General features: G+C 32.9%; 2 protein-coding genes across 7 annotated transcripts in view; both read right to left on the reverse strand.

Moving 5' to 3' along the window:
• Positions 1–13,028, reverse strand: part of LOC145305803 (uncharacterized) — a 112,058-nt gene that overhangs the window by 83,357 nt on the left and 15,673 nt on the right. The window lies entirely within an intron of this gene.
• Positions 1–13,028, reverse strand: part of Syx1A (Syntaxin 1A) — a 69,753-nt gene that overhangs the window by 9,643 nt on the left and 47,082 nt on the right. The window contains exon 12 of one of the 6 annotated variants that reach the window (XM_080147625.1): positions 1,961–3,075. The exons of 2 other annotated variants lie outside the window; for them this stretch is intronic. In XM_080147625.1, the coding sequence (XP_080003751.1) occupies positions 3,001–3,075 (75 nt within the window). In that variant the 3' untranslated portion in view covers positions 1,961–3,000. Of the gene's footprint in view, positions 1–1,960; positions 3,076–4,949; positions 5,063–7,120; positions 7,245–13,028 lie in introns of those variants that run through there. 3 more of the 6 variants (XM_080147620.1, XM_080147622.1, XM_080147621.1) reach the window with 3 other exon arrangements.

Here is a 13,028-nt window from a genome sequence, read left to right on the forward strand (position 1 = left end):
ACTAAGATGATCCCCTGTCAATCACAGATCAGCACAGCCACCATGGAAGGATAGCTGCAGGTGGTGGGTAGCATACCTTCAATCAAGATGCAAGTTAGCACTACCCTGATCTTGATCCTCATGGAGATCATGGTGGTGTGCCTATTGAACTATGCCCTGAACCTGGGAGGGTTCTTTCTAAGGGAGGTGGGGACACACACAGTTACTGTTTGAAACTATCCATGGTGGAATAGCTGTATATTACATTATTGGGCTCAGGCAATGCATGCCCCTCTGGATACCCTCTTAAATATGCTCCTTGTTAAAGTTTTACCGGCAGTCTCCATAGTCAGGCCACTGCACTGGAAGTTGGGCCTGGTCTTGACCACCATCTCTCTCCTGGGGGGCCGTTTGTTGCAGTTGCACCTCCTGGAGGCCCATTGAACACCATGGGGGTGTAAACTAAGAATAGCCCCTGTCCAGTTTCTCCTTCTGGGGGGCACTGGCCCCTATCTTGATGGGAATGGCCAAGAACTTCACGCTAGTCGCCACCCATATCCTGGTCATCAGTCAGCTCTGAACAGGTGCTCCTTGAAAGCTGACCTAGCCAGACAGTTGATTTTACAGCTAGAGGTCTTCTTGTCTTCAGCAGCTGGTTGTGGGAGGGGCCATGGGCCTTCCCCAGGCTTGGCAGGGCTGGGATCACTTGCTTAATGTGAGAAGGGGCGACCATGGCTACTCTCCCTATTGATCCATACCATCAGCTCAGGTTTGTCAAACAGTTATGGTGTCCCCAACTCCCTCAGAAAGAACCCTCCCAGGCTCAGGGCATAGTTCAAGATGAACTCCTGGAGGATCAAGATCAGAATAGGGCTAACTTGCATCTTGAGTGAAGGTATGCAGCCCACCACCTGCAGCTATCCTTCCATGGCAGCTGTGCTGATCTGTGATTGGCAGGGGAACATCTCACAGCCCATTTCACGGGACCAGGTGTGTGACATTATTCTAAGCTTGGCCCAAATGGCAGGGGGACTGGGAGTCTGAGGGCACCATTAGGTCTCAACCTGCCCGATTCATGGAAGCAGGTGAGCAACACCCCAGAAAACATGTGGTGCAGACCTCCAAGGTGCTCCACTGGGGCCTGTGGGTGAATGATTGGGTTTCTGGTTAGGATAGGCCTTGCCTTCCATCTGTCAGTGGTGAAAATACTGACCTCATGCTGTAATACACAGCTATTCCACTTTGGTTAGTTTTGGGAATGGGTTCGAATCCCTACTTGTGTTAACACATAAAGGCACTCTCTGTTAGGGACTCCAGGCAGTCAGTTTGGCCACAGGAGCAAAGATACTCTGTTTTTGGGCTGTCTCACTAATATTATACTAAAAAAATGAAAGAAGACTTAAGTTTGTATTTGGTTATTTAGTGTAATTTTACTTAAAATCTTAAAATGGCGATATCTGGCAAGAAGGAACGGCTGGGATTTTGTTCTCAACTGATTCTAACTACCACTAGGTCCTATTTGAACGCCCAATTGTCCGAATGGTTGGAAAATTTTTTTAATCTAAAGTTCGGTTAAGGAGGGGTGTGAAAACCTAACCCAATCTAGCAGCGTTGCGGAGCCGTTTGATTTTGGTGCAGCTCCGGCTCCGGATTTGGCTCCGACCTACAATCAAGAAAAACTCGACATATTTTTTTCCCACGTCTATTTTTGACTTTTGAAGGTTTAAAAGTTAAATTTTTGATAAGAATAGACTTGAAAAACTTAACAGGGGAATTTGCACATGACAAAACAAGGCTACCAAATTATACCTAATTTATTAAAAATCTCTTTATTTATCTAGTCCAGAGCCGGAGCCGATTTTTAACGAAAACTACGGCTCCGGCAAAATATGGCGGCTCCACGGCTCCCGGCTCCGCAACACTGCAATCTAGAATAGATACTAAATATACTTTTTTCTTAAAAAGTTATTTTATAGCCCACTAGTCAATTTGAGGGAAATTGTACACAAAAAAAAAACAATCAATTTAAATAATAGTTTATACTATCTATCACAAATATGTAGGTGTTCAATAAAAATTAATTATAACTATTCTAATTAACAAAAAATAAAATAACACTTTAATAACTAAATCGAATAACAAATAACTTTTTTTTATAAATTGTCTAAGAAAGAATAACCTAAATATACAGAGGACACCAAATAATTCAAGCCAAAAATTTCGAAGCCTTTAGGTAGAAAATATACAATTTATGAAAAGCCATATCAAAGGACGGAAAAAGTATATCATTTCACATAATTCAGTGGGTTATGGGATGAAAAATAAGCTACCAAAACCTTTTTTTTATTTTATGGGTATCAAGATTAAGAATAATTTTAGAGTATAACTTCGCAAAATTTGGCAAAAATGTATTGTGCGCCCTGTAATTTATATAGCACAGTCAAACTTTCTTAAATCTTTAAAAACTAATTATTTATTTGGGAAAGTTGCTAGTATTCTGAAAAAAAAATACTAAGAACGATTAATGTAGACTATTCATCAACTAGAGTTGACAAGTTATAACATATTTTTAAACTGATCAAATGCTTTGCTTAATTCAAAAGTGCATTAATTACGACAAAAAGTTTACTTTAAATCTAATTCGACGAGTTGAATAAGCAAAACAATTGATTTTAGTTTTGATAATCATACAGAATGTCTTTTTAAAACTGTAATAAATGTTTCGATAAAAAGTTGCCAAACTCTTCAGCTATCGTTTACAAATAATCTCTTTATTTATCTTTCTTTTCATATTTCATAGGGGGATGAAAGGATTCACTCAAAAATCTCGTAATCCAAGTAAATTTGTTTTGACTCGGCAATTTATTTGATGAAAATCAGTGAAAAAACTGTTAAATTTTAGCAGTCAATAAATAATAAATTGATTGTTTTTAATATGCAAGATACTTGGATTATGAGATCATTGTCATATCATACATCCTTTTTTTAGATTACTAGCTCTAGTCCCTGCTTTAAAATTTTCTAATTTGTAACAAATATAATTAAAATGATAAGTAGAACAATTGCTACTAAGACTCCAGCTATTATCCACTTTTTCTGAAAATAAAATAAATCAAAATAAATACATGTAACATGCTAAAAAAATAAATTTAAATCTATTACTACAAATGAAAATTGATTACATATTTTAAGAATTCTATTGCAAATTACAAGAATAAAAAAAAACTGAATAATTAAAAGAAATTTTTTCTTAATTAAAAAACAAAAATCAACCCAATTCAATGAAAGCGTTATTCTAAATCATCCTATTGTTTAGAAGAAACTCTGGAACTTCTCCAATTTACAGTTAAATGTTTCTCAAATCAACCTTTCACAAAATTGAAGAAGGTCCAGCACAGTATAGTCTTATGATCAATGTTTGCCTTATCATTGTTGGAAGTAACAATGTAAAAACACCACATGTACAACCGCTAGCAGACTATAAAGTTCTTAGCCCTAGAGAAAGATTTGATACCAATAACATTTTACCATAAACTGCATTAGATCCAAAAATATTTGTATAAACCTCTATTTTATCCGAAAAGTTTTAAAAAAAAAAAAAAAAAGTATCAAGGGAAAGCAGCAAAACTAATTTACAAGCAAACAGTAATTGAATGACATTAAAAAAAGTAGTATGATAACAAACCCTCCAAAAAACTTTGAGTATAAGTTAAAGTAAGGGATAACATAAAAATATGAGAATAGTTATTTCTTTCATCGTTTTATAAACGGCTTTCCGCGGATATAGAATGTACAATTATAAGATTAAAACTAGTTTTTTAGCCCCGAGTTGCCAAAGGCACGGGCTAAAAAAACTAGTTTTAATCTTATGATTGTACATTTCTATATTCGTAGAAAGCTGGATATAATACGATGTTAGACATAGTTTTTTCGTATGGATGAGAACCGGTTCCTATCCACCGGATTCGAATAAATACGAAAAAAGTTCCCTAGTATAGACAATATCATTCCCTTTTGTCTTAAACCTTTTCCTAGTAAGCTACATATGAATTTTAAGGTTTATGAGATATTTATGAGCAAAGACGGCTAAGGCGGGGATATGGTTAAAAGAATATTTACAGACACCCAGTTTTTTGGAAATACATAAGTTAACCCTAAGAACTGTGAAGACCCTAACTTCCCCCCTTAAAAAAAGCTTAGCTATCTTGTTTTTTGAGTGTCCTCAATGTTTGGATTAATGGATGTTTACAATAATCACCACTGCCCCGAATAATAGGACTGCTTGATTTTCTTCAATTACTTAAAATGAAACTATTCCATTATTTGCGTTTAATACTTTTTTTCATAAAACTTATCCTATTCCATGAACATATCTATCAATATGTTACTAACTTTTATACAAACTTTCTTTTATTTTCTCATTTTAGATTATAAAGAAAAACTTTACAGGATAAAAAAGATTATTTACTAAAATAAGGAATAATGAAGACAAGTATGCCCAAAAGTAGCGCAGCCAAAGCAAGCTAAAAAATTAATTACTATTTTTTAATAATTCATCCAACATTCATTAGATAATATTTAATACATTCAAGAATAACGGGAAATCACCCAAAACAGAATTGCTAGTGAAACATGTATAAATCTTCTACTTTAGTTACTTATATTTTTCAATAAAATACAATGTGTTACATATAGACGAATATATTCTATTTATAGAGTAGCTGCATTACTAAAAAAATCCCCACCAAATAAAAGCTATTAGTATTAAAAAAAAATAAAGGACTAAACACAAAAAATGTACAAAAACATTCAACTAAAAATAACAATAAAGAAAACATGCAAATGAAAAAGTTCATTACAATAAAAACCATTTACAGAAAAAAATGCTTTAAGACAATTAAACAAAGTCCCATTGTTAGATTCTCAAAGTTTATGTCCCAACCTTAACCTATAAGAACACAAATACAAACCTGGTTTGTTTCTATTAAGATCTTGGTCTAAGTTCTTTATAAATAATGACAGAAATGACAATGATTAGTATTATAACAAGCGCACCCATAATGCCGGCTAAGATGAACTTTTTCTGAAAATAAACAAAACAAAAATAAAAACCATGTCTCCTTAAACAATTAAATGCAGGAATTATTTACTGTGTATAAGGAGAGCTAATCTACTATATCATCTTTTTATAAAGTTTTATTACAATTTTTCCCCCATCTATTTAAATAGATTAATAGAATTTTAAATAGAATTGATTAACAAATAAACTCAATTTATTTGAATATGTGCAATATTAAAGCAAAGTTACATTAAATCTCCTTATACACAATAATTTATTCCAGTTATTAAAACTTTTAAAAGTTAGTAGATTTTAAAGATAAATGTGAAAAGTAATATTTAGACAAAAGTGCACAGTGGGGTACAGACTAAATTATTTAAGAAGGCACCGCAGTCCAAAAAAATAACAAGTCTGAGAAAAAAATTACATAGAAAGGCATTAAAATCTAGACTAAGTTTGAATAAAATTTATTCCTTGATGAAAAGGCTAAGTACATAAGAATCAGGGAGTAAGGGAGGGGACAATGGGCAATTAATTCAATATAAGAGTTATCAAAGAAAGGGCATGAAATCCAGTTTAATCCAATAAATTTGTAGGATATTATAAAGGGATTGTTAATTGAATAATAGATTTCCATAGCGTCATGTAAAGTGAAATCACAACTTGTTTTTGATGAAATATATTGAGGTTTTTTGGTGTGATTTTTATATTAAAAGATTATTGGACCCGGCCAGCTGCTAGCAAGAATATGATTGCCCCTTTTTATTCTGTTTATTTCCCTTGCCCCCAACTCCCTTCTCCCCGTCTGCTACATTCCAAACTAACACAACGAGTGTTTATTTCCCTTCCCCCCACTTCCCTTCTCCCCGTCTGCTACATTCCAAACTAACACAACGAGTGTTTATTTCCCTTCCTCCCATTTCCCTTATCCCTTCTCCCCGTCTGCAATATTCAAAACATACATAACGAGTAGCGGCATTCTATGCGCAAGTCCCCAAACTCAGTCAGAAACTGATAAATTCTTGCACATTCCTTTTAAGCCAGTCCCCAGAGTCTGAGACTCCTAAAAATTGAATATTCGATCCATTGTCCCCTCCCTTACTCCCTGCATAAAAATACCCTTTTAAACTTACAGCAAAAATGATTTTAGATTTTTCAAAAATACTAAATTTTTTCTAAAAACTAATAATAGTTATTTCTCGCATCATATTATAAACAGCTTTCCGCTAGACATAGTTTTTTCGTATGGATGAGAACCGGTTCCTATCCACCGGATTCGAATGAATACAAGAAATAAGTTTCTAGATCCAAAAAAGTAATAAATTGCTTTAATGTACAGAAAAAAAGGTCTGTTGATAATTTAACACTTTTTGTTCATTTTTTTGCCCCATTATAAAGTGCAATGAAGATTGATCGAATAAAATCTACTAACTTTTAAAAACTTAAGGGAAGACATTAAAAAAATAATAAAAACAAAATAAATATAAATTAAATAAATAACTAAAGAAAAAGGTACAAAAACATGCTTTAAAAACTAAAAATCAGTCTTTTTTATATAAACTTAGTTAGTATCTTTAAGCAGAAAGGACAAAAGGTTAGTTTTATAGATAAAGCTATAGATTTTGTTAATATATAGAATAATTATCTACAGACTATTTAAAACTTTATATTTTATCTACATACATACATTTACTCTAAATAAATCTAGAATTTAATATAAAGTATATATTTACATAACAAATACCTATTAATAATAATTATGATATTTTTATAAATGTAATCTAAATATGGATTTTATAAATTCTATCTATTCTTAAAGAATTTTGTATGAGTAGACCACCAAAACAAAACAATTAAGGTTATAGTATAGGGCTCTGTAATGTATTCGAAGGAGAATAGAGAGCGTAGAAAATAGCTTAAAACCATCCCTAGACTTCAAACTCTGAGAACAAAATAGCCTAAAACCATCATAGGACCAATGTGAAGCTCTAATAAAATAGATCTTAAGCTTGTGACAAATAAAATACTTTATATGATAGGATAAACAGAGACAACTAAAATACCCCTTATCTACGAACCAACCTTATAAAAATATACTTTATTCTGTCTTATCATTATATTTTGGGCTCAAGACAAAATAAAGTGTGAGGGCAATGGCAATAACGGCCAGAATTCCAAATAAACAACCACATAGACAAAATTTTTTCTAAAAAAATTAAGGATCAGTATTTTTTCAAAACTTTTATACCTTTTTTTTATAAGTATATTTATCCTCACTAAATTCAGGTATCTTAAGGGATAAGATAATGGTGATTTAATTAAATTGATTTACCCACACAATGATGAAAAACAAAATTACCCAATAATAAGATTAAGATTATAGGTTGAAAAGTTGGGACCCTGTCAGTTCTGAGTCAAACATTAAAAGTAAATTAAAGTACCCAAAGTTGTTAAGCCAAGGAAAAGGATAACGCGATTATTAAACTTTGGGTACCAGTGTATTTCACAGTCCAATATCCCCTCCCTCCCTCCCTGACTAAATTCAACCTATACAGACGATTTATAAACTTAAAACCCACAGAAAAGATTATTTTTTGTTTGTCAAGTCTACACAAATTTTAAAACTTTTAAAAAGTTTTCTAAGAAAAATTAAACCATGACGGTTTTTCAATATTTTTAAATATTAAGAAAAGTCAAGATATGACGTCATGAGTGTCAGGTCAATAGTTTTAGCGATCAATCCATGTATGAAAGTAACAGGATATATGTCTGTACCGGAGGATCTTGCTAACCGCTGAACCAAAGTGGCTCTTCTATACAATTTAGTTTCTCATAGGTGCTGGAAAATAAAAAATGCGGTGGTTTGATTCACTCCCCCCCCCCCCCCCCCCAACCAACCCTCAATATCAATTGTCTCTAGGGTCATAGAACTATACATTGTCATTTGTATTCTGGTAAAAAAACAATCACGTTTACTAGTCCTTCGTCTAAATAAATCCTTTTCATTTATATTAGCGAGGCTACTCTATAATTCATTTTGTAAATCCTTCCGTCGTAACGAAATAGATGAAATATAATTTTATGTGAATCTTCCCTAAATCGGTTCTTGGTCTAGCAAGATCCTAAAATACAACCTTGATATTTCATAGAATAAGATAAATAAATACAGTTAAAATTACACGTATATGCTATATGAAAACTAACATCATACATACACCTGATTTATCAATATAACATCAATACACAAATACAAATGGTGTTATACATAGCTTTTCATAGTTTTTTTTTAGTTGGCCCCGAGAGGTGAAAGGCCATGGCCAACAAAACAGGAAATCTATGATTTTTATATCTTAGTATTTCGTACTTTAATTTCTCTATGCTTTAGTCCAGTGTGTCCCTTATTTGGATATTTAAAATCAAATGTAAAATAATTGTTAGTTATTTTATGTCAAAAAGGATAAAAAAAAGTCCACACCAGGTATTCAAAGCCTTTTTAAAGCATATGTTCGCATTTTAGTAGGTACAAAAAAAAAGCAGAAAAAACGCAAGCAAAAGGAGGATGTGCTTAAGGACCATTTGGGCAGGGGGGGGGGGGGTTTACTCGAGAACCCTTAGAGCTAGAGGGAGCTAATTTTGGATTTAAGCTTCTATGGGGCCAAAGTTACTTTTAAAATTATCGTCGACCCCCCACCCCCCCCCAAAAATTTTTTTTTGGGGGGGGGGGGGTAAAAATTTTTTTTATTGCATTTCTCGCCGAATTAGGCAATTTGGAATCATTTGAGACCATGTTATTTTTTTCAAAAATTTTTCGCCTTACAAGCAACCCTGCGGGGGGACATTTTTTTCAAATTCTCGTTTATGAAGGTATATCTTAAATACAGTATGCTACTCTCTTAGTTTTAAAGATAATTGGATGAAATCTTTTTGATTGTGTCACTAAGGGGGGGGGGGAGTTTGTACAGTTATAGGAAATGAAATTCAGTATAAAAGTTTGGGAGGGCCGTGTGGGCTTGTTTTTATAGTTATCAACCTAATTCTTTTTGTAGGCTCTCTTATATGATTGGATGTACACATAAAACTTTGAAAATTGAATTTCGGCACTTTCCTTCTTGGGGCTTGTGGAGCACAAAAAACCCCCAAACGCTAAAAATATGAGTTGGGGGGGTCTTTTGCTCCACTAGCCCCTAGAGGGAAAGTCCCAAAATTCAATTTTTAAAGTTTTATGTGTAGATCCAGTCATATAAGAGAGCCTACAAAAAGAATTAGGTTGATAACTCTAAAAACAAACCCACACGGCCCTCCCAAACTTTAGTACTGAATTTCATTTCCTATAACTGTACAAACTTCCCCCCCCCCTTGGGGTAAGGGGGGGTAAGTTTGTACAGTTATAGGAAATGAAATTCAGTATAAAAGTTTGGGAAGGCCGTGTGGGCTTATTTTTATAGTTATCAACCTAATTATTTTTGTAGGCTCTCTTATACGACTGGATGTACACATAAAACTTTGAAAATTGAATTTCGGCACTTTCCTTCTTAGGGCTTGTGGAGCACAAAAACCCCCCAAACGCTAAAAATATGAGTTCTGAGCTTATTTTTAAAGATATCAACCTGATTTTTTTTAAATAATACTTTTTTAACATAACTGAATCAACGAATCATTACAGATTTCATTTTGGGACTTTCCTTCTAGGGGCTTGTGGAGCAAAAGACCCCCAAAAACTAAAAATATGCGTTCTGAGCTTATTTTTAAAGATCTGATTTTTTAAAAATAATACTTTTTAACATAACTGAATCAACGAACCTTTACAGATTTCATTTTGGGACTTTCCTTCTAGGGCCTTGTGGAGCAAAAGACCCCAAAAACACTAAAAATATGCGTTCTGAGTTTATTTTTAAAGATACCAACCTGATTTTTTTTAAATAATACATTTTTTAACATAACTGAATCAACGAACCATTGCAGATTTCATTTTGGGACTTTCCTTCTAGGGGCTTGTGGGGCAAAAGACCCCAAAAACACTAAAAATATGAGTTCTGATCTTATTTTTAAAGATATCAACATGATTTTTTAAAGGAAACTTTTTGAACATAACCAAACTAGGGAACAATTACATATTTTATTTTAGGACTTTCCTTCTAGGGGATTTTGGAGCAAAAGAACCACAAAACACTAAAAATATTAGTTCTGAGCTTTTTTTTAGAGACATCAACCTGATTTTAAAAAAATAATACTTCTTTAACATAACCAAACTAATAAACCATTACAGATTTCATTTTCGGACTTTCCTTCTAGGGTCTACTGGAGCAAAAGACCCCCAAAACACTGAAAATATTGGGACTTTCCTTCTAGGGGCTTGTGGAGCAAAAGAACCACAAAACACTAAAAATATTAGTTCTGACCTTATTTTTAAAGATATCAACCTGATTTTTTTAAGAACACTTTTTTAACATAACCGAACTTAGTAACTTTTACAGATTTCATTCGATTATGTTAAAAAAGTATTATTTAAAAAAAATCAGGTTGATATCTTTAAAAATAAGCTCAGAACTCATACTTTTAGTGTTTTTGGGGGTCTTTTGCTCCACAAATCACAAGAATAAAAGTCCCAAAATGAAATCTGTAATAGTTCGTTGGTTCGGTTATATAAAAGTATTATTTTTAAAAAATCAGGTTGATATCTTTAAAAATAAGCTCAGAACTCATATTTTTAGCGTTTTTGGGGGTCTTTTGCTCCACTAGACCCTAAAAGGAAAGTACAAAATGAAATCTGTAATGGTTCCTTAATTCAGGTATGTTAAGAAAGTTTTTTTTTAAAATCAGGTTGACATCTTTAAAATAAGCTCAGAACTCATATTTTTAGTGGTTTAAGGGTCGTTTGCTCCACAAGCCCCTAGAAGGATAGTCCCAAAATGAAATTTGTAATGGTTTGTTGATTCGTTTTTATGTTAAAAAAGTATTATTAAAAAAAATCAGGTTGATATCTTTAAAAATAAGCTTATAACTCTTATTTTTAGTGTATTGGGGGTCTTTTGCTCCACAAGCTCCTAAAAGGAAAGTCCCAAATGAAATCTGTAATGGTTCGTTGATTCGGTTATGTTCAAAAAGTATTATTTAAAAAAATCAGGTTGATATCTTTTAAAATAAGCTTAGAACTCATATTTTTAGTTTTTTGGGGGGATCTTTTGCTCCACAAGCCCCTAGAAGGAAAGTCCCAATATGAAATCTGTAATGGTTTGTTGATTCGATTATGTTAAAAAAGTATTATTTTTAAAAAATCAGGTTGATATCTTTAAAAATAAGCTCAGAACTCATATTTTTAGTGTTTGGGGGGTTTTGTGCTCCACAAGCCCCAAGAAGGAAAGTCCCAAAATGAAATCTGTAATGGTTCGTTGATTCAGTTATGTTAAAAAAGTATTATTTAAAAAAATCAGGTTGATATCTTTAAAAATAAGCTCAGAACTCATATTTTTAGCGTTTGGGGGGTTTTTGTGCTCCACAAGCCCTAAGAAGGAAAGTCCCAAAATGAATCTGTAATGGTTCGTTGATTCAGTTATGTTAAAAAAGTATTATTTAAAAAAAATCAGGTTGATATCTTTAAAAATAAGCTCAGAACTCATATTTTTAGCGTTTGGGGGTTTTTTGTACTCCACAAGCCCTAAGAAGGAAAGTGCCGAAATTCAATTTTCAAAGATCTACACATAAAACTTTAAAAATTGAATTTTGGGACTTTCCCTCTAGGGGCTAGTGGAGCAAAAGACCCCCCCAAACACTAAAAATTTAAGTTCTGAGCTTATTTTTAGAGATATTGAGATTATTTTTTTTTCAGAAACCTTTTTTAACAAAACCAAACTAAGTAATCATTGGAGATTTCATTTTGGGACTTTCCTTCTAGGGGCTTGTGGAGCAACACACCCCCAAAAACACTAAAAATATGCGTTCTGAGCTTATTTTTAAAGATATCAACCTGATTTTTTTAAAATAAAACTTTTTTAACATAACTAGATCAACGAACCATTACAGATTTCATTTTGGGACTTTCCTTTTAGGGGCTAGTGGAGCAAAAGACCCCCCCAAACACTAAAAATTTAAGTTCTGAGCTTATTTTTAGAGATATTGAGATGATTTTTTTTGGCAGAAACCTTTTTTAACATAACCAAACTAAGTAATCATTGGAGATTTCATTTTGGGACTTTCCTTCTAGGGGCTTGTGGAGCAACAGACCCCCAAAAACACTAAAAATATGCGTTCTGAGCTTATTTTTAAAGTTATCAACCTGATTCTTTTTAAATAATACTTTTTTAACATAACTGAATCAACGAACCATTACAGATTTCATTTTGGAACTTTCCTTCTAGGGGCTAGTGGAGCAAAAGACCCCCCCAAACACTAAAAATTTAAGTTCTGAGCTTATTTTTAGAGATATTGAGATGATTTTTTTAGAAACATTTTATTACATAACCAAACCAAGTAATCATTGCAGATTTCATTTTTGGACTTCCCTTCTTGGGGCTAGTGGAGCAAAAGACCCACAAACACTCAACATTTAGGTTCTGAGCTTATTTTTAGAGATATTGAGATGTTTTTTTTCAGAAAACTTTTTTAACACAACCAAACTAAGTAATCATTGCAGATTTCATTTTGGGACTTTCCTTCTAGGGGCTTGTGGAGCAACAGACCCCCAAAAACACTAAAAATATGAGTTCTGAGCTTATTTTTAAAGATATCAACCTGATTTTTTTAAATAATACTTTTTTAACATAACCAAACTAAGAAAGCATTACAGATTTCATTTTCGGACTTTCTTTCTAGGGTCTAGTTGAGCAAAAGACCCCCAAAACACTAAAAATATGAGTTCTGACCTTATTTTTAAAATATCAACCTGATTTTTTTTAAGAACACTTTTTTAACATGACCGAACTTGGTAACTTTTACAGATTTTTATTGTTTTTAGGGTCTTTTGCTCCACTAGCTTATAGAAGGAAAGTCCCAA

Source organism: Acartia tonsa, chromosome 14 (genome assembly GCF_053477335.1).
Source record: "Acartia tonsa isolate MP-2025a chromosome 14, ASM5347733v1, whole genome shotgun sequence".
In the NCBI taxonomy this organism is placed as follows: Eukaryota; Metazoa; Arthropoda; class Copepoda; order Calanoida; family Acartiidae; genus Acartia; species Acartia tonsa.